Genomic DNA, 21,257 nt, shown 5'->3' on the forward strand with positions numbered 1-21,257 from the left:
GAGGTGAGAGGAACAGTCCCTCAAAAAGGAGGGTTGACAAAAAATGCAAGGCACCTGAAAAATCTTTAAATAAATAAATAAATAAATTGGAAACACTAAGTATTAAATGTACCATATGTTAAAAAATTTAGAACTAATATAACGTGGTACAGAAATATTTTTAACATATTTAAATTGCTGAGAAATATTATTTGGAGGAAACGTTAACTACTTAAGAAAATGACACTCCAGACCATATTGCTTGTTGTGCTTAATACATGTCTTGTGTATGCTGGAGGCATTAGGAGACACACCCAACTTATGCGCTAGCTAGTGCAGCCATATGGCCTGTCATGTTTTACTGGTTAATTTAACCATCTGTCATGTAAATAATGTTTAGAACTTGTATTCATTTCAAATGCTTGAGTTCAGTATGCTTTCTTTTCTTTTTGCTCTGTTGGTCACCAGGATGCTCGCACAGCACATTAAGGGCAGTATTCTGTTCTTCAGCATACCTCAAAAAATGTAGCTATGTGGTCAAATAGTGCTATCCTCACTCAGTCCTTATTTAGCCAAAACTCCTACTGAAGTCAATGGGAATTTTGTCTGAGTTAGAATTTGTCCCTGGATTGTATCATCATTATGGTACATCATATAGAGGTCATCTCTTTTTCTTGATGTGAGTGGGTGAAGTTTCTGTATCAGTGTTTCTAGTAAATATGGTCTATATTTCACCCATCTCTATGCTTATGAATGTGCTGACTTTTTTCTGCTATGTGCTTCTCTCTGGTTCGAGACCAGTATTCATTGTCATTTCTTTATTGCAGATAAAAAATCCCAATGTAGTAGCTGAATTCAACATTATGTGATAAATAAAATGTTATTAGCTAAAATTTCTATGGTTAAAAAAGTTGGGCGGGTATAGTATTAGATGTCTGATCAGGACTACTGTGAAGACTTTTTATAGAGAAACAGGTTATTCCAACTTCCTTTTCCCCACCAATTAATTTAACATTATAAATTGAGATACACTGTAACCGGAATTGTGGTCTCCACAATGCAATACATTGAAGTAGTTTGGAATTTTCTGTATAAACTCAGGTTTCATTATGTCAGAGTCACTGTAATGAGACTTCTACTGAATATAGCAGGCCCCCATTTCTTACATCTTGTTCCTGAGTATTAAAAGCAAAAGATACATATTTACTCAAATAACTTGTGTTGTATACTTTTTTGTAAGGGCAGTAGCATTTCATGACATACCTCTCAGAGAATAAAAAGGCATGTAAATGAATTTTCAGCTGTGTTATGCCATTTAAGTAAAAATTGCCAGTGTGATGTATTTCATTCCACTGAAGGGCATCCTGCATTCCAAAGCTAAAAAATGTGGCAATCCTTTTTAGTTTTTTATAGGAGCCATTGTGTCACTTCACCTATGGACATACTGTAATGGGACATCTACTTTTATAACTTGTATTGAATTATCTTTATATTACACATTCAATGAATAATATTAACCATACTCTGTCACATGAAAAACGTACAAATGCAGATCAAAGAAGTTCCATTCATTGCCTTATGAGTCCAGTTTTCCAGACTGCATCACATTACATGGTTCTAAGTTTGGCAGTTGGAACTGAAACATTATGAAAATCACATGTACTTAGCCGGCATCTGAGTAGATTTGTGTGTGGTGTTTAGCTAAGCAAAGTTACACTCAGTAAATGTGTTATTGAGAAACGTGTTTCTAATGGTAATATAGAGATTAGCTGGTGTGTGTGGCTAAAACTACGAACTTTGAGCCAAACCATATCTCATTAATGGGGTTCCTCTATTATACACCCTGGTGAACCTGCCATTTTGGTGAATGGAGGATTGCTGTTGGAGCAAGAGTTACTACAAAAGAAATAATGTTATCTGTAAGGCTCCATGGGTGATCATATTCACCTGATGAACTAGAGATATTAAGATCTAGCTTTAAAGTAAAATGTTTTTTAAAAACGCCAATTAGTCAGAGCTCTATAATGTAAACAAGTATTTTGGCAATGTCATTGAAATGTATATAATGCATGCAGACTGTAACTGCTCCTTTGGAGCCTTTAGAAACCGTCTGGTAAATATGTATTTAGTAGAGTTGATTGAAATTTTTCAACCAACTAATGTTTTCTGTCAAAAAAGCAGTTTAATTCAAAACTGAATTTTTGTATTGGGAAAATGTCATTTTCCACTAATTTTTATAGGAATTTCTAAACATTAACATTTTGTTTTTGTTTTCATTTTGACTAGAAATTTTCATTTCAATTTTCAAAACCCAATAATTTACCAAAATTTTAGGTTTTTCTCCCTGTTTTTTTTTTTTTTTTTTTTTTTTTTTTTTGCCGCTGAATGCAGTAGAATCTATGTCTAGGATTTTTCTTTTTGTTTTTTCCCCCACTTTTTCCTGTGTCTTAGTGACTTCATAAATGATCTGGAAAAAGTGGTAAACTCAGAGGTGGCAAAATTTGCACGTTACAGTATTACTCCGGATAGTTAAGTCCAAAGCTGACTGAGAAGAGTTATAAAGAGCTCTCACAAAACTGGGTGACTTCACTACAAATGAAAAATGATGAAATTCAATGTTGATTAATGCAAAATAATGCATACTGGAAAATATAATCCCAACTATACATACAAAATGATGGTGTCTAAATTAACTGTTACTACTCAAGAAAGAGATCTTGGGATTATTGCGAATAGTTCTCTGAAAACATCTACTCAGTTTGCAGTGGCAGTTAAAAAAACAGCTAACAGAATGTTGGGAAACATTAGGAAAGGGATAGATAATAAGAAAACATCATAATGCCACCATATGAATCAATGGTATGCCCACACCTTGAATATTGTGTGCTGTTCTGGTCTCCTATCTCCCCCCTCACAAAAAAAAAGAGAGAGAGAGAGAGATTAGAATTAGAAAAAGTACAGAGACGGGCAACAAAAATAATTAGTGGTATGGAATAGTGTCCCTATGAGGAGAAATTAAAAGACTGGGACCGTTCAGATTAGAATAGAGGTAACTAAGGGTGGGTATGATAGAGGTCTATGAAATCATGAACAGTGTAGAGAAAGTGAATAAGGAAATGTTATACTCCTTACATAACACATGAACCAGGGATCACCCAATGAAATTAATAGGTAGCAGGTTTAAAACCATCATGAGGAAGTACTTCATACAATGCACAGTCAATCTGTGGAACTCATTGCCAGGGGATGTTGTGAAGGACAAAAATATAACTGGGTTCAAAAAATAATTAGATAAGTTCATGGCAGATAAGTCCATCAATGGCTACTAGGCAAAATGGTCAGGGATGCAACTGCACAATCTGGGTGTCCCTAAACCTCCGACTGCCAGAAGCGGGGACTGGATAACAGAGGATGGATCACTTGATAAATTGCACTGTTCTGTTCTTGCCTTCTGGAGCATCTGGCTCCAACCACTGTTGGAAGACAGGATACTGGGCTAGATGGACCATTGGTCTGACCCAGTATGGCCATTCTTATGTTCTTAGATTAATCTGAATTTGTCTGGCTTAAGCTTTCAGGCATTGGTTCTTGTTATGCCTTTCTTTGTTAGATTAAATAGCCTTCTAGTAGCCTGCATTTTCTCCTCATGAAGGGATTTAAACACTGCAATCAGGTCACCTCTCAGTCTGCTTTTTGACAAGCTATACAAATTGATCTTGTTAAGTGTCCCACTATAGCACATTTTCTTCATCCCTTCAATCATTTTTATGATTCTTTTCTGCATCCTCTTCCATTTTTCAAAATCTTTTTAAAAATATGAACACCAGAACTGCATGCAGTATTTTAATAATGGTCTTACCAGTGTCCTACACAGAGGTAAAAATCACCTCCCTACTTCTACACCCGAGTCCCCTGTTTAAACATACAAGGATCAGATGAGCCTGTTTTGCTATAGCATAACACAGAGAATTCATGTTGAGTTGATTGTCCACTATGATCCTTAGATCCTTTTCAGAATTGCTGCTTTCCAGAGTACAGTCCCCAATTCTGAAATTATGGCCTGCTTTTCTTGTACCTATCTGTATAACTTTATATTTGATTGTATTAAAATGCAGAGTGGTGCCCTCTATACCCTTTACTTGGGTGTGTGGGAGCCAACAGGCTTATGCTACACCATTCTGTCCAAACAATCAGCCACAGAACTCTCTCATTGAGCCTATAAGGGGACTAAATGTCCACAGGGAGGGAAGGTTCTTTCCCCTGCTGGCCCAAACAAAGCCTCCCCTCATCTGAGACTGCAAAGAGGAGGAGAAAAGACATTTGTCCTTTTTCTGTTCTGTAATTTTTTCTAAACTGCTCTATCTAAGGACAAGTTACAGAGGACCCAAAGGAAAAGTGAAACACTGTCACTGCCTCTGTAACTTTTCAAAACTTGGAGAAATTTTGCAAAGATAGAGTGGAATAAGGAAAGTTGAATAAAAAGGGGAAAAAGTGAGGGGAGAAAAACAAAACTAATCAAAATTTAAAAATAAACCTAGACTTAATTTATTTTATTTCATTCAGTGGTTACAAAACAATGGGGGGAAGGGAAGAAACAAAATTTCTTTTTTTTTTTTAATTTTCAAAAACTGAAACAAACATTTAAATTCAAAATGAAACTAAAAAAATGATTCAAAGCAAAATTTTTGATTAATATTGACCATTTCCAGTGAAAAATAAAAACATTTCATTTTTTTTTTCTTTGAATGGGGTGGGGAGTACAATGGTTTTGGTTTTTTCTACCAGCTGTAGTATTTCCATTTTTAAAAAACCCTAAAACGAGTGGATTTTTTGCTGTGATGTGACCTTTATAATATGTTAGGAAAGAGCAGATTCAGAGATGGATCAGAGGGAAGAATGGTTGGAAGGTAAGGTAGATTGGTATGAAGTTATGAGGATGGGGGAGGAAGAGTGTTGATAAAGTGGAGGAACAAGATTTGGTATTAGATGGGTTACAGAAGTTCAGTATGGAGGAATTTTGTTTTGGTTTTGGTTTTACTGGTGGCCTTGTGGCAAGGAGATTATGGGAAAGATATTGGGGTATAGTAATTGTTTTCATTCAGGTAGAAGTGAGAGAGCTTGAGAGATGGGTTTTGTGGAAGGTTGTTACTCACTCCAGATCTTGATAGTAGAGGGACTAGACAGTATAATGATTTCCAAGCCAGGTAAGGCTGGGAGGTGTTCAGAGAGATTGTTTATTATTCTCTCCCTCCATACACAATAGTTGAGTATATCCTTCTTTGGGCGTGTGGAGGTGGAGAAAGGGAGGGAGAGTTTCCCTTCCTTTAAGATAAGGAGCTTGCACCTTATCTGCGATATTCTTGCTTGGAACCTCAGTTGTGTCCATTCTCAAAGCTGAAAAGATTAAGCAACATTACCATATGCAAGGGATATGGATTGATTTTGGTGCCTTGGTTTATCTGTGACCTGTAGGTCTCTGATAAGACCGGTTTGGCTGTTGTCTTTTTGGTGGTTTCATCTTTTTGATTATTTCATTTTGAGAACACAGGACATTGGCCATAAAGGTCCCCTTTCTGGTTCTTGATGTTACATGGTCTGTGGCTAATAGAGTTTGGTAGAATTTTTGACTTAATAATGGATAATGCTCCCAACTTTTTCTTGTATAAAATAGATATAACTGGAAGATATTGTTGGTCTTTCTCTAGCCTTCGCTTCTTGGTCAGTGTTGTTAGGGTTAGAGTTCTATTCTGTCATCTTTTCTTTATAGCATTTTGCTGAGGCTATTGGGTGAGATAGAAAGCTGAGTTGGCCATCAGTGTACATATGACACATACACAGTTGTGTGTCTTGTTTTCATTAGACTCAGAATGGTGCAGTATTATTTCTTTCTCGGTGATTTGCTGAGAATGGGATTTGAATAAAAGTGAGTTAGCTGGAAGTTTAATCCAAACATGACAGCAGTGATGTTAGATTTAGGAGAAGGATCTTGAGGGTACAATGGGTATTCCCATTGGAATTAGAATCCAAGTTGGCCTCAGTGACCAAAAGTACTTTTTCCACTTCTCTGTACCAGCTAAGAAGTTTGTGACTGCTTTTCTTACTTGATGCTTTTCGAGACCTTTTGTCCTTTACCATGGATTACTGCAGGGTTTCTCAACAACTTATCCGTAGACCAATGTTGGTCCCTGAGATTTCTCTGACACAGTTTAGGAAGGCAGCAAGCCGGTCCCTGACATAAAAAAGGTTGAAAAACACTCGTCTAGAGTGACCCTTAAAGATCACCCTGAAACTTCAGCTGTTGCAGAATGCAGCCATCTGCCTACTTTGTGGGGCTAGCACCAGGGAGCATACTATACCCGTTCTTTGCCGATTGCATAGGTTCCCTGTTTGTTTCTGTCTGTAATTGGAGACGTTAACTCTGTTCTTTTGGCCAACAAACAACCTATAGCAATCCAGAAATATGTTTTAATATATGCCACTGTCCCATGAGGATCAGGAAGCATTTTGGAGGAGGCTGTTTCCCTGTGTGGATGAGCTGGAGTCTATGGGATTTGCTTCTAGATCCTTGAGCTCTGGTTGATTTAGAGGCTGAGCAGAGCCTGAATCCCATCCCATTAGATTGGAGCAGACAATAGAAACTTAGTGAGAATGAATTCACAGTTTTTTGTGCCCTTTTTCTGAGGGGAGTATTTTGGTCCTAAATGTCTCCAGAAATACAATATCAAAATCTGGGAGCCGGTTTTCAGAGATGCTGAACCACCTGCAGCTCTCATTAACTCTCAGTTTCTCTGAAAATCATGCCTGTGTACTTTTTATTGGATGGAACACAGGCTTCAGAAATCAGTGTCTGTTTTTGCCTATTCAAATAGCTTTTGGCTAGTTGATTATTTTATTATTTTTTCATCAAATTTAAAGTAAAATATGCAATAAAACCATGTAGCTCCCACTTTGAGAATGTGTTTGACACATTAAATCTAGGAAAGAATTAAAAGGCTGCTGGAGAAAAGAGAAGATTTTTACATTAAAAAATAAAACAAACTTGAAAATAGGAACTGGATAATGAGGATGCTAACAGACCAGCAAATATAGAAATATTAGCATATTTTTTCTCTCTCTCTCTCTCTAAAACACTCCTTTTTGCACAGCTAAAGTGCTGAAATGAATGTTTTGCCTTTTTGTCTCACAATAAAGCTTTAGTGTTTTGTCAAAAGATCATGAGTCAGTGCTGCTAGTTTCTATTATTTCCTGTTCAAATATTGGCACTTGATTATTTGGAGTGAAAGTGGCAAAATCACACATCATCCCATGTTGCTACTTCACATGTTAAAGGGACATATCCGTTGACAGTACACATTTCTTGATTTATACAAGTACACATCTTGACTAGTGTTGTGCTGCATTCTCATTTCTACCACCCAAATTGTGCACTGATAATTATCAGATTATGCAAAATTATGTGCACAGTACATAACGTTATTTTGTATTTTCATTAAATAGCTCATCAACAGAAAAGCTATAAATCTGTCAAGAAGGATAATAAAATGTAACTTTATATTTATTACAATTCTCACAATTTATGAAGAGAAAAGAAAATAACTGAAGTGACAATATAAATTCATATAAACCTGATCTCAGAAATATAATCTCTGTTATGTTGTGTTAAGGTTTCTATTTTTCTAAATGTTTAATAGATATTTTACTGACTTTTTGTTTTATTTGGGAATCTTTAGCAGATAACCGCAAAATTATGGGAGGGAAAATCACTATTCACTATTTAGAGCCCAATCCTTAAAACACTGGTGCAGGTACTTTAAGTACATTGGTAGTCCAACTGCTTTCAGGGTGTTCCCAGCGCTTCCATTCACCAGCTGTGTGACCTTGGATGGTGAGTCACTTCAACTCTCTGAGTCTGTTTCCAATCCCATCCTGTGTCTGTATTGTCTATTTAGATTGTTAGCTCTTTGGTATAGGGGCTATCTCTTACTATGTGTTTGTATAGTGCTAGCACATTGGAGCTCCAAACTCAGATGGACCTCTGGGCACTACCAGAATGCAAATAATATTTTAAACAGAATATGTGGGTTTTAAAAACAAGAATGTAAGTGATTGTAGAATCAGGCCATTAGGTGCTCAAGAGAAAAGAGGAATTGAATTATGCTTTCTGCCACAAAATTAGTAGCATAATCATTTAAAAATGTAAAGAAAAGAATAAGATATGCTACCACTCAAGTCAGTGGAAAAGTTTCCAGTGATTTCAATGGGAGCAGGACAGAGGACTGAATCCATCACATCACTCTCAACAGCAGCACTCATTTGTAAATTAGCCAAAGAAAGATAGTAGTTATTAAATAAAGGGCAGTTTATAATTCTTCTGTACTTAATTATTTCATTCACACACCACATTCTTTCTGACCAAAAGACCTGTAGGGAGAAATTTTGATAAACGGTTCTAAAATGTTGTCCTCGGTTTTCCACATATTTTTTTCCACACATAAATGGAATTAAATAGAAATTAAAATTGTTCATACAAAAACGTGGAAGTGACCTATAGCAGGTTAGTTTTTTACATGCAATCCAGTACAATGCTGAGTCTTTCTGGTAGCGTTATGCCCCTCTGAGGACCAGATTCAAAGAATTTGGGATGAAGACTTTTGAAAACTTGGCCCACAATGCATTGCTGCTTTCTACATCTGTAATAATCATGGCCACTTCCTGATATCTACAGTAGTTGCAAATAGTCATATTTGGAATTCTTGGCAAGATATCCAGAACAGCAGAGGGTAACATGATTTTTTGTCAAAGGCTGTGGTAATGGTAAATCACATACTGGATTGATTGATTAATTGATTGATTTCTGAACAGGGCATTGTGGGCATAATACAATGGTGCTCTTAAATCATGTACTTTATTGGATTATTCTTGGGGGAATGTGGACATGCATAATCAAGATACAAGCAAAATCAGTGATTTATTTATAAAGATGGAAACTGGATTAATTATTTTATCCTCTAAACAATCTGTTCTGTTCTGTCTCTAAACCTTCAACAGCGTCCCAACCCTAGACAATGTGCTTTCTTCTCACACCTATCTACTATATCTTTCCGTGCCTTGCACTATAATATTTAGTAAAATGAGAACACTGTTTACCTCTGTCTTCAGCTTTGAGACCTTGTGTGGCTTCCTTCAACCTCCTTCTTGAAAATAGATCACAGAGCAGAAAAACATAACAAAAAAAAAAATGTTAAAAAGTAATATAAATGTTTAGGCTGACGTCCAAAGCTGGAAATTTACAAGAGTCTCTATTAATAAAAAAGTAATACTTTACTATCAGGTTATTATTAGAATAAGAAAAATAGGGATACACCCTTCTGTCTTATAAAAATGCAGATTCGTCTTTTTTTTTTTTTTTAATTATTTTATTTCTAACTGCATCATTAAAATATTTTATTTCTTGAAGATATATGTAATATATTCATCCCAAAGGATTTAGCCCTAGCAGTCTGGTTTCTATACAGTCCAGGACAAAAGTGCTGATGAGGCATAACTGCTCTGTCATACTTCAAGTGAAGCAGTGAGAAGGTCTGCTGGATGATGTGAAGACATTTATTCATCAGCTTTAACTTATTTCATTTGTAGATTTACCATATGGACACAGCACATGAGGCTAGTTCTAGCTTTCCTCCTTCTGTTTCTAATTCTGCAGTTGAGCCCTTCGATAGTGTTCCCCTGTCAGTGAGCAGCGAGCTACATTTGTTAGTCTTTGTGTGAGAGAATGATATTTTTATTGACCTTGCACAATATTTATTTATCTGTGAAATATCTTCCGCCTTTTGAGGAAATCAAGTTTTGAAGCAAAAGCAGACAGCTGCGTGATGCCGATAAGATGATTAACTTAAGTCATTGCTGCCATTTCATGTTATTTTTCTTTGTATTTTAAAAATTCTTTGTTTTGTTTTTGTTAAAAAAGAATTGTCTTCAGATATACTTTTCATCAAATTGGGCTCTGTTTTGTGAGGGATTTTCTCTCTTAAATTTCCTCTGTAAATCTGTTTGCAGCTGGGTCTCGGTCATCTTATAGCAGCCAGCACAGCCACCTTGGCACCGAATTAAGGGCGCTGCAGTCTCCAGAGCACCATATAGATCCTATTTACGAAGACCGAGTGTACCAGAAGCCCCCTATGAGGAGTCTCAACCAGAGTCAGGCGGACCCTCTGCAACCAGCACATACAGGCACATATCGCACTAGCACTGGTAGGTGGAAATAATTTATAGATTTGTTTCTTATGAATAAAGTCTTTTACTTCAGTGCTAAATCTCTAAATTTTGTTGGTATGGTAGAAAAGTTTATACTGCATTTGTAACTTGAAAAAATGCCTGATACAAATTGCAGAAAGCATTGATATAGCTGAAGAAGACAGCACCCTCTTTTCCCCTCTTTCCTCCCCAAATCTCAGGCAGAAATATCTTTAGTATTGGGATTGTATGTACTGCAGTTTTAGTATTTTTGTTTCTTTTGGTGGGAAGGAGAAAATAATATTTCCATCAAGCTTTTAAACATATTATTTAAAGAAATCTGATTGTTCTGCTACAGTTTTGTGCGTGTCTCAAAAAGGACAGCAAGGCATCTTCCTCGTGAACATAATGGGACGTTTACATTTTTAGACCTGAAGCAAACCAGGAGAAAATGTGTTCTCTGTCTCTCTCATTCTCATATTATATATATGCAACATACTTACACACTGTATACATACAGATATAAATCATAAAGCTGCAGCATAACGGACGGCACACTGTCGGTATCATTGATGCCTCTGTAATGTAATAATGAATGTTCATCCATGATACGTGTTAGTGTACACGTCCTCTTTGCAGAGGCTCCTCTCAGCTGTATAAAATAGATCTATATTTGGGAATCCACAAATAGATAATATCAAATCAGTAGCGGTATTTAATGCACTTAAGGAATCAGAATACAGCAGTGTTAGAACCAAAATAGTCTAAAACGTGGAAATATTAATAGCTTACATTAGGAATTGTCGTATTGACCGAATTTCTTTGTTGTGTCACTGTTGTACAGTGGAGTTTTTTGTCTCTTCCCAAATCGGAAGCTTACATTTACACTGACAGAAGAATTAAAGCAAAATTTAAAAACTGACTTTTTAGAACAAGACAGCATGCTTTCTTCTATTATTTTAGGGCCCAATCCTGCATTTCTTGCCTGGAAGTTTAGGATATGATGGTTGGATAAAGCCCTTAGAAAGAATTCAGAGAAATATAAAATCCTTTGTGGCATAATTTAAATTCTTGTAGTATTTAGGTTAAGATACTACAAGATACTTAACAGTTAAGACTGTTAAATGCCAATGAAAGAAGCTATCATGAATGTACAATATTCTTTTGTGTGGAATCATATTTATATCCAGACATCACAACTATTTTATTAAAATAATAATTGGGTTGCAAAGTGCAGCACAGGACTCCACCTCAGTCATTGAGAAGGAAGGGAAGTGATCAGTGAATGAGGCAGCTGTTCAATATTAGTTTTTATTTTCATCATTCAGCATGTGGCCTCACATTTCATACACTGCACATTTTCCAAACCTTGCCTTAAAAAACAATTAAAAAAAATGTATTGGCTTTTCAGTAGCACTTGTGACAGTGCAATCTGATTGCCCCACAGCCATTAGTGGACACCTTTTGTGACTATTATCCCAATTTTACAACTGGAAAACTGAGGCCTAGAGACTGATTACTTGATTTTCAGAGGTGTTGACTCATGGAAGTCCAGTGGAGCAGTGAGTGCTTAGTGCCTCTGAAAATCTGGCCATAACTGTGGCCAAATCTGACCAAATCTAACCCAAGTTGACACAGGCCTGTGGCAGAGGAAGGAACAGAACCAGATCTAGGACCTGGAGACCCGTTAGGCCTATTGGAAAATTCCACTCATAGTGAATGAAACTGGGACCAGAGTGTAGTTGTGTAATGAATGAGGCAGGGGTTGGCAGGAAGAAGTCTTGTGGTTAAGACACTGGATTGGATCTGTTCCTGCTTCTACCCCAGATTTCCTGCATGAATTTTTCTGCCCTGTGAAAGACAAGAGTGTCTGATCATATAATAAAAATTCTATCACAAATGGGCAGAATGAAGGAGAAGCAGGCAGGCTTTTTTGCAGCATTTCCTAACTTTTGCTTGCTTCATTTTGCTATCTTAGTGTTATTTTGAGGTAGGATTGAATGTGTTGGTTGGTTTGTTTCAGTTTGTTGTTGTTTTTATTTGCAGGGAGGTGCGGGTGTTAATTGAATTTCCCAGGTTTTTTGTAAAAGAAATTTTGTCATGTGTAAGGCCCTACTTAACTTGAGATATTGTTGAAATTGCAGATTCTTCAATCTTAGGTTTCCACGGCAGTTTTGACAGCAGGAGCCCGCTGTGCACGGAGCTGAGAGTGCCTGGGCCACTCTGGGGCTGAGAGTGGGAGCCCCTACTGTCAGCCCCAGGTGGCCACTGTCAGCTCCAAGCCCCCGCTGTCAGCCCTGGGTGGCTGACAGTGGAAAATTGCGGAAAAGTAATAATGGACTGTATTACTGCAAATAAAAAGATTTTTTATTACTTACTTTTTTATTATTTACCATTTTCTTTTTTACTTTTTGTATTACTTACCATTATTATTTTTCTGCAATTTTCAACTCAGCCACAATTTTTTGACAATCATTCCACAATTCAAGGAGGACCTTAATCATGTACAGCTAGCTATTTGCTAGACAGTTATAGAATGCTGGGTACTATACAAAGAGGACAATGACCGAGGCAAGAAATCTTGCCTTGTTTCATGCATGCTCGCATTTAGTGTGTCACTTCATGGAAGACTGGAGTCTTTCACAGCCCTCCTTCTTCCATACACACCTTCACAGTTCATATTCCACATGCCTGTATGCATCAAAACTGAAATTCTACTCCATTTTCTTATGCACACATGCACAAATCCAGGACTATACCAAGACAATTCTATAGATGAAATATTTCACTCAGTATATATATATCTCAAGTAACCTGTTGACTGTTGGCTTATATAACAATCCAGTGTGCGTGGACAAAGGACTTATTTTTTAAAACTTAATACATAGCAGATAGTCGCAGGAAGGCACATCTGCAATCCTGGGACTATGGTCTGCCAAAGTTCAAATGTATTTAATCTACAGTTGAGGCAGTAGTGTTTAAACAAACAAGCAAACAAACAAACAAAAACCTCTGCAGCTTGTTTGTGGAGTGTTCTAGACTAGTATTTACAAAAGAGTTAGCTTACCCAGGTTGATTGGCAGTCAAGTAATTTAAATTAAAACAGAAGCAAAAACTCAAGTCTTGACATACCTGTTGTCCAATCCAGGACTCCTCTGGTTTGTTGCACATTAGTTTTTTATGCAGGTCCATCAGGCTGTATGTCAGCTTGCTGTATCTGCTTTTCAGATATTTTCTGCTTTGTACTTCTGTCCCATTTCTTGCTTTTATTCTACAAAAGGGAACATATGGCTCACAGTGGGTGTTATCAGGACTTGATTTTGATAAAATAACTAAAAATGTTGGTGAGTCTCTATAAAAATAGAAGAAAGTATTACAATTGTTTAGAAATAATCAGAACTCAAGGTGCAGTGTTTCAAAATTACAGAGTTATATGTTTATTGTTCAGAAAATGACAAACTTTCCAAAGAAAATTAGACATTTTCTTTAATACAAATACTGAGCCTGATTTTTTCTTTCCCTTTCCCCCAGTTTTATGTTATTGTGACTTCACTGACTTCATAGGAATTGTTCCTGATGTACCCTGGGTGTGAGGGAAGAATAATTAGCCCCACTGAACAAAACACTTCATTGTTATCTCTGTGGCATCACATACAGTTAACATCTTTTTTGTTTTACTTCTCCTCTGAGAGATAAATCCAGTAAGGAACTTGAAATAATTTTTTTTCTCATAGAATAGGGTAGCTTATAACAACGACATTTAATTTAAAAGGACAAAAGAAAAATGAAAAGGTTATTTAACTTTGCTTTAAAAGATATATATTTTACATGGATTATGATGTCTTTTAACAGCAATGTCTATGTTTTGAGTTTATCAGCACTTGATCAAACTGCTATCTCTTGTTTCATTTTTAGTGTGAAGACCAACAACTTCAAACCATCAGAGCTTATTCATATTTAAATTTTCTGATAAAAATTTAATAAGAGTTATGCAAAATTCTACTTCTGAAATGTGACTTTGTAAAAATAACATTGTGGGATTCCAATTTTATTGTGTCTCAATGGTTTCCATATCAAATATGCTTAGTTTATAAGTAAAAAGATTCTTTTCTTGGAGTCATGCAAACTCAATTTGGGCTTGGAGAGTAAGACTAAGGATTCCTTCTTTCTCATGCATCATCAGTAGTAATAAAGATTCTGCAGGCCAATTTATATCATCAGGTACACAAGTGCAACCCCAGTGTTTTCATTGAGGTTGTATAAGTACATCTAATCAGCATGCAAGTGGAACTCAGATAACAATCTTTTTGGTGATATGTGAGCCAGATAAGAATACAGCTCACTCATAGCTGTATGGACTCTGCAGTGCTAACAAGTCAAACATTTCAAAGAGTGAGGTTGAGGAATATTTTTTTCACTTCAGCAATTGGATATGACTGTGAATTATCCACAGGTAGCACCTCCTTCGAGTAAGAAGGTGCAGGGCTTTTTTACATAGTCATTCTTCAGAACAGTACTTGTACCTTACCGAGAAACTCACTTTTGTATGTTATTTCCTTATAATAAACATTGTCAGATGAAAAGAGAATCTCAGCTTTCAAATATATTTTTCATTTTCTGGTGTTTCAAATGATCACTTAATGCAAAACGGGGGGAAAATATTTGTTGTTTTGTTTTTGTTTGTGTTTGTTTGGTTTTTTGTTTACCAGTTTGAGGAAAGTTAATATTTTTTATGTCTGTTCAGTATGATTTCTGTGGCATACTGAGATGCAGCAGCTGCACGTTAATTGAGGACCACAGTGGTAAATCACACACCATGAAGTTCTGGCTATAGGACCTAACATTTTTTGAGAAATTGAAAAAAGGAGGTTATCCATACCTGCACATCTCCGTTAGTGCACTAATGTTGTGATGATAGAAACATCCAGTTTTATAATATTGGCATGGGAGGGAAATTCAGAAGAGACAAGTAGGGAATTAAATATCTTTCATACTAAGTAAATTAAGTACAAAATAGCTTAGTGAACTGAATAATGAATAATGAAATCACCCTAATTTGATAGGAATTCATATTCTCATTTTAACTGGCAGCTCCTTTTTTATTTCATTATTTTATTTAGGTTTTCTTTTTGGATAGCTTTAAATTGCTATTGTTTATTTTTACAAAATTAGAAATTTATACTGGAAATAATGTTTGATTCTGATCTCACAGTGTAACTCCAGTTATTTGGATTGAAGAATCCTGATCAACATCTGAGTAAGTGAGATCAGAATCTAGCCCTATTTGCCAAATTCTGCCCTTAGATACATGAGGTTAACACCTACTGATGGCAATTGAAGTGGTATATGCAGGTTAGTCTTAAAATTATTTGTCAAAAGTAATATTAAGGTTATTAAGAGTGTTGTCTCCTCTCTCTCTCTCCTCTATATGGAAGGGAGGGGATGTTACTTGCATAAATCACTGTTCAGGAGCAAATCCATCCTCCACTATCAGTCCTGAATAGTTCCTCCACATGCAGATTACTTCTCATCCAATTCCACTGAAAGGGGATCTCCACAGAGAAAGGGTGTGGTTTTGCCCCTAAGTATATAAGGTTATGGAGGAAGGGGAAGCAGAGAGAGGCTTTGTTTCCCTCTTCCTCCAAATTGAAAGATACCCCTTGTTGTAAGCATCATCATATGGTTGTGTCGGCAGATGTTTGAGATTAGAGGAATGAACAAGATACAGAAACTCTACACAGAATCTTTGTAAACCCTTTGTAAACCATTAGCAGGACCTCTTTCAGGGCTTTCTTTGTCTTCCAAATAACCAGGGGCTTGTCCCTCAAAACATGCAGGTGTCCTAACATCCATGGGAAAACCCCACAGACCTCAGGGCATCCCAGATTTCACAGGATAGAGTCCTATTTAGTTGGCCACATCTCCTACTTCCTTCCTTTGTCCCCAAAAGATGAGTCTTCAGGAAGTTTGTGATGTCGGTACCTCAGAAATTTTGATTTAAATTATTCCTTTGATGGTTTCTTTGTTTGGTTTGATTAGGTTTGGTTTGTTTTGTTTTTTTTTCTGTAGGAGAGGATGACAATGTCTCTTGATATTTTGATACAAATTGAGGTGTAAGAAGTTTGATTAACAAAATCATTATTATATCCTTGAAACTCAGTGAAATACCTTGTAAATCTCAGCTGCCATGGTTTGTGGAGACATGGTGCTGACACTGTGCCAGAGAATGTCTGTGTTTTTATGATCTTCTGGGTTTGATCCTGCTCCTGTTAGACTTCTGTGATGCAGGACCAGGTTCACTCCCTTTTATTTACTTGAGCACTGTTCAAAACCACAAAAATACAAAGATATTCTTCTAGGATGTACAAATGATTTGAATGCTCATATATTTCTGCTTTTCAGATATCTTTGTACTGTTGAAAGAAAACACAACACTATGCTCAACTAAGCTATCCAACAGTGACATTAAGAGAATTTACACTATTGTTAAATGTTCATTATTTCAGTAACATTACTCTTAAAACACCTTCGTTGAGAAATTGCCCAGCCATTACATTTTTAAATAAAGTGGTGATCTTAACTATGTTAACATTACTATTGAGAACTTCTGCAAACTCCCATTGAGATTAGTGGGATTTTCATACACAGAATGTATATGCCATATATCTATGAAAGATTTGTCCATGTTGTCCTCCCTTGCATTCTCCCCAGCAGCCAGCAATCCACGTGTGTCCAGCATTCCCACGGATATATCAGTGTTGTACATACCACAGGATTAGGTCTTGGAGTGCAAATATTATAATTAATTTAACTAGTACAGTAGTTCTCTATTACCAAAAAAATATATATTTTCATTGAAAATGACCAACTTTCTGACATCAAAATATAATTCTAAAATAATACTACCTAATATATGGATTGTATTGCAGCAGAGTCATCGTATTTATTTAGTTATTGAGAGCATAGTGGTTGGTTGAGTGCAAAGTATAAATTGGGGAAGAGTTCACAGTATAAAGGAGAAAGAACAATTCCTACACATAGTGCCCTCAGTGATCAGAAGGTGCTTTAGTTCAAAGCAATTGTTGCTGTGTTGTTTTGGGTGATATTTTTGGTTAATAAATATGACCGTGCTTTTTGCTGATTAATGTTGGACAGATCGGAGAAACTGTATTTTTTAAAACCAGGGATTTGAAAAGAGTGAGGGTCAAGTTAGTGTGAACGTTTTGGAAGTTTGGTTGTAATATGCTCCCCTCAGTCACATTAGATAGTGGTGCCCCAGCAAATTTGCTTTGGAAAGCATATCGTTTTTTATATTGATTATGGTTATGATATTTATGACATAGGATTTGCTTGATTTTGTTAACTTAAAGGGTCACACTTAAAATGTTTCCACTGGTCTGACAGTTTGAGATATTTCCTTTATAAGGTGAGGTTCACCCTCTGCAAAGGACCAGCTCAAGGCAAATGCACCCCCACTTAAGTCCTGTCTTAAGGACTAAAGTGGTACATAGGGCTTGTGTTGCACCAATGCTCAAGGGTCAGCTTCACCTATAATGGAGGAACTGGTTAAATCTCTCAACTTCTTTTTGTAATGAGCTTTGGATTTTATTTCTTTGTCACTCTGTTTAAATACTTGCATAACTTAAGAATTAATGAACTAAAGAGCATTTTCTGTAAAATTGGAGGATGAAAGCAGTACAGCAGGAACTGAGCAAAGGTCTTGAAAGAGGGCTTTTTACCAGCCAGTCAGAATCACCAGCTGATTATCCCATTATTTGGACAAAGAGAGTATAAAGCACCCAGGATTTGGAGCTGAGAAGCACTGCTGAAGCACAGCATTCTGGAAACAGCTGATTCTAGGAATGCAAGATGTAGGAGTTTGAGATGCTGAAGAACTGGAAGATTTAAGATACAGTCAGAGTTTGAAGGGCAATAAGGAAACTCAAGTATTTACAAAATGGGAATTTACAAACTGTTTCCTGATTAGGCTTTAGGGAACAAAGAAAGTTGAGCATTTCCTGAATCTGGAATCACATAAGTGCACTTGATAGGGGGAATCTGATATCTGTACTAGTACATGATGCATCCCTATGAAACATACCTTGATCTGAAATTCTGAATTTTTACTTACTTTTTCCTTTTATAAAAATTCAACTCTTAAGGTGCAGCATTCCTTGTGGATATTTGCTTTTATTCACAAAGTGTGTATGTGCTACCAGAATTCCTAAGCCTAATAGAAATATGTAACAAATTAGTGTAAGTTACAAATTGACATACGCTCATAACATACGTGAACCTGTAATAAAAACAATTACTGCTAAAGAAATATCAACTCTAAAATGGTGGCTAGGTTATTCCATGTGCTGGGGCTCAAGATAAGAGGCTCCACCTCCACATTTTTCTGCTGGAATTATTTAACTAAGGGAAAATTTTTAAGTATCTTGAGCAAGAATATAACAGTTCTAAAAGGGTAGTTGAGACATTGTCACAATTTAACAAATCCAGAGATCAAAATGAAACAGACTGGACAAAAGGAACTTTGAATAATGACCGGATCCATACAGCTCTATAAACAACAGGAGGACTTAGAAACCTAAGAGGCAGAATTTTTTCTAACTGAGAAGGAATATGTGAGGCGCTTCAGTTTCTGAAGAAAATGTGGAGACCTGCTGGAACCCTGAATGTCAGAAATATCTAAAAATAAAATATCCTTTCTTCAAAAGTGGATGTAAAAGAGCACATCAAAGCAGAGAAAGCCTCAGTTGCTTAGCCTGCAAAGATTATTGCCACCTCCATTGGGAGTAGGATTTATTGAACCTAAAAAAATGTCAAATGTTACTTGTGAAATTCCTTTTGACTCTAGAAATTAGTTTTTTTCTGGTGTATGAAACATTGTGGAATAACACTAATGCTATGGAAATGACTGTAAGTCATTGGGAATGCACAATTGGCAAACAGACAAATACTTCAGTATCATGGGACTTGAAGCACTTCTATGCAAATGTATTACCTTCATTTTGTCTTATTCTTTGTAGCTGCCAGTGATGTAGACCAATGATGAACTGACACTCTTACCAAATTCGGAGCTGTACTGAATGTGCGCAGTGGAATGAGTATTGTAGTTGGTAAACAGCTACCTCTGATCTAGGAGAGGAGATAGGAAAGTTTGTAAAGCTGTGATAACCCAGAGTATAGAACAGAAATAGAAGTTACTGTTCAGGGAGAGGAACTTCCTCTAACCATACAAGAGAAGTGTCTGACAATAAAAGGGACCCCACAGTAAGATGTATATAGCACCTTTCCCAGTAATGGGCCAGACAGCTAACAAAGAAATAGGCTCGGTAGAGCCAGGTAGAGCCAATGCCAACAGACACGTACATCAACCACAAAAAATTGAGGGGAGGAAAAAAACCTGTATATTGGAAATCAAGATCAAACCAACTAATCCCGAGCCCAGCCTTGTAAAAATACATGGGATTCACTACAAATGAGATGTAGGCTCCTTAGGAAAAAAGGCTAAGCAAATTGATTAAATGGTATAAGATCCCCTGTACCTGAAAGTAACTGAAATATCAGATTAACTGGTTTTCATGATGATAAACCAGGTGGTCATATATTTTAGACTAAATAAGATTTTGCTTTTAAAGGCTCACTGTCCATTCCTAGATAGAGCCTTTAATTGGCCAATAGTCCTTATTCATAGGACTTGTACTATTCACTTCACTGGGACTATCTGCTTCACTAATGGTGGCAAGATTGAGACTTGCAAAGATCAGGAACTAGAAGATTCAAGACACAGACAAAATGGTACTGTAAAGGGAACACAGAGGAGATAATTAAGAAACTGAAAATTGGAAGAGCCGGGGCTGTATTGTGTCTTCATTTAGCTGCAGAGAATTATGAGTTGATCCTTTTTTCTGAAATTCAAAATCTTTATATCTGCACAAGAGTTGGAATATTCTAAGACAATCTGTTTTAAACTGGAACTCTAACATTTGAATTTATTATTGTATTTTTTTCTCTTTTTATAGCTAAGATTTACATTTAAATGACAGAATTTCTTGTGGATATTTAGTTTTAAGAGAGAATATGTGCAAGATATCAGAAAATCCTAAACACACCATGGGAGAGATCACTTACAAATCAGCAGATTACAGCATCATTTGTTTCTTTTCCTTTCTATACATTGAATTAAAATTGATTCTTCATATATTCCTCTAAAATTCTTCTTTTCTCTCTGTAAAAAGTCCTTCCTTTTTTGAGACAGCATCAATGTAATGTAGTTCACCTGTAAATAAAATATATTATCACATACATATTAAAAGATTTACAGGATGCTAGATTTGATTATTCACATTTGCTATTCAAGTGTTTCTGTCAAACCACTAGCTTCAGGATAGCATTTCAAGCAATTATTTTTACATTAGTACAATTGCCAAAAATCTGTTGCTTGCATTATAACTTTAAATTGGTGTAGTTATGAAGGAAATGAAATACCCATTTCCCAAAAAGGTGTTGAATGAAGTTTACTAATAAGAAGTAGAGTATGTAGTTTGAATATAGTGCTGAATATTAAGAAGAAGAAAAAGTGCTTTCTGATTTTCTACTTGTACCTTAACTACCACCACAGTGACTCTAGCTGCATTGTTACAATGTCATTTTATGACATCATAAAAGCCTCATGGAAATACCTTCTATTTAAATAATAGCACATTGTAGCACATTTTTTAAGATTGAAGATGTGTATTTGGCATGCAGAAATTTGTGTGTGTACACTGAATTTGTACCCACATTAATTTGCATAGTTGACACACTCAAGGTCTCTTTACATATGCAAAGTGTTTAAAAACAATGCTTTAAGAAAAAGAAAACTGCAAAGCATTACATGATGGAACTATGCAACAGGCATTGTGAAAAGGACAAAGCGGCAAGAAAACATGTACAATAAAAACATGAGATATATGATATGATTTGTGGAGCAAAATGTTACAATATAATATCCCTAATTTATACAGTAACATGGACCAGATAAATTAGTGCATTAA

The 21,257-nt window shown here is 36.1% G+C and overlaps 1 protein-coding gene across 3 annotated transcripts in view; it reads left to right on the forward strand.

Moving 5' to 3' along the window:
- CTNND2 (catenin delta 2) overlaps positions 1 to 21,257 on the forward strand; it is a 1,025,780-nt gene that overhangs the window by 646,843 nt on the left and 357,680 nt on the right. For all 3 annotated transcript variants that reach the window (XM_067570033.1, XM_067570040.1, XM_067570046.1), the window contains one exon: positions 10,036 to 10,230. In XM_067570033.1, coding sequence (XP_067426134.1) covers positions 10,036 to 10,230 — 195 coding nt within the window. The remainder of the gene's footprint in view (positions 1 to 10,035; positions 10,231 to 21,257) is intronic.

The sequence above is a fragment of the Emydura macquarii genome, unplaced genomic scaffold (assembly GCF_026122565.2).
Source record: "Emydura macquarii macquarii isolate MOO-44397 ecotype Brisbane River unplaced genomic scaffold, CSIRO-AGI_Emac_v2 contig_320, whole genome shotgun sequence".
Lineage (NCBI taxonomy): Eukaryota > Metazoa > Chordata > Testudines > Chelidae > Emydura > Emydura macquarii.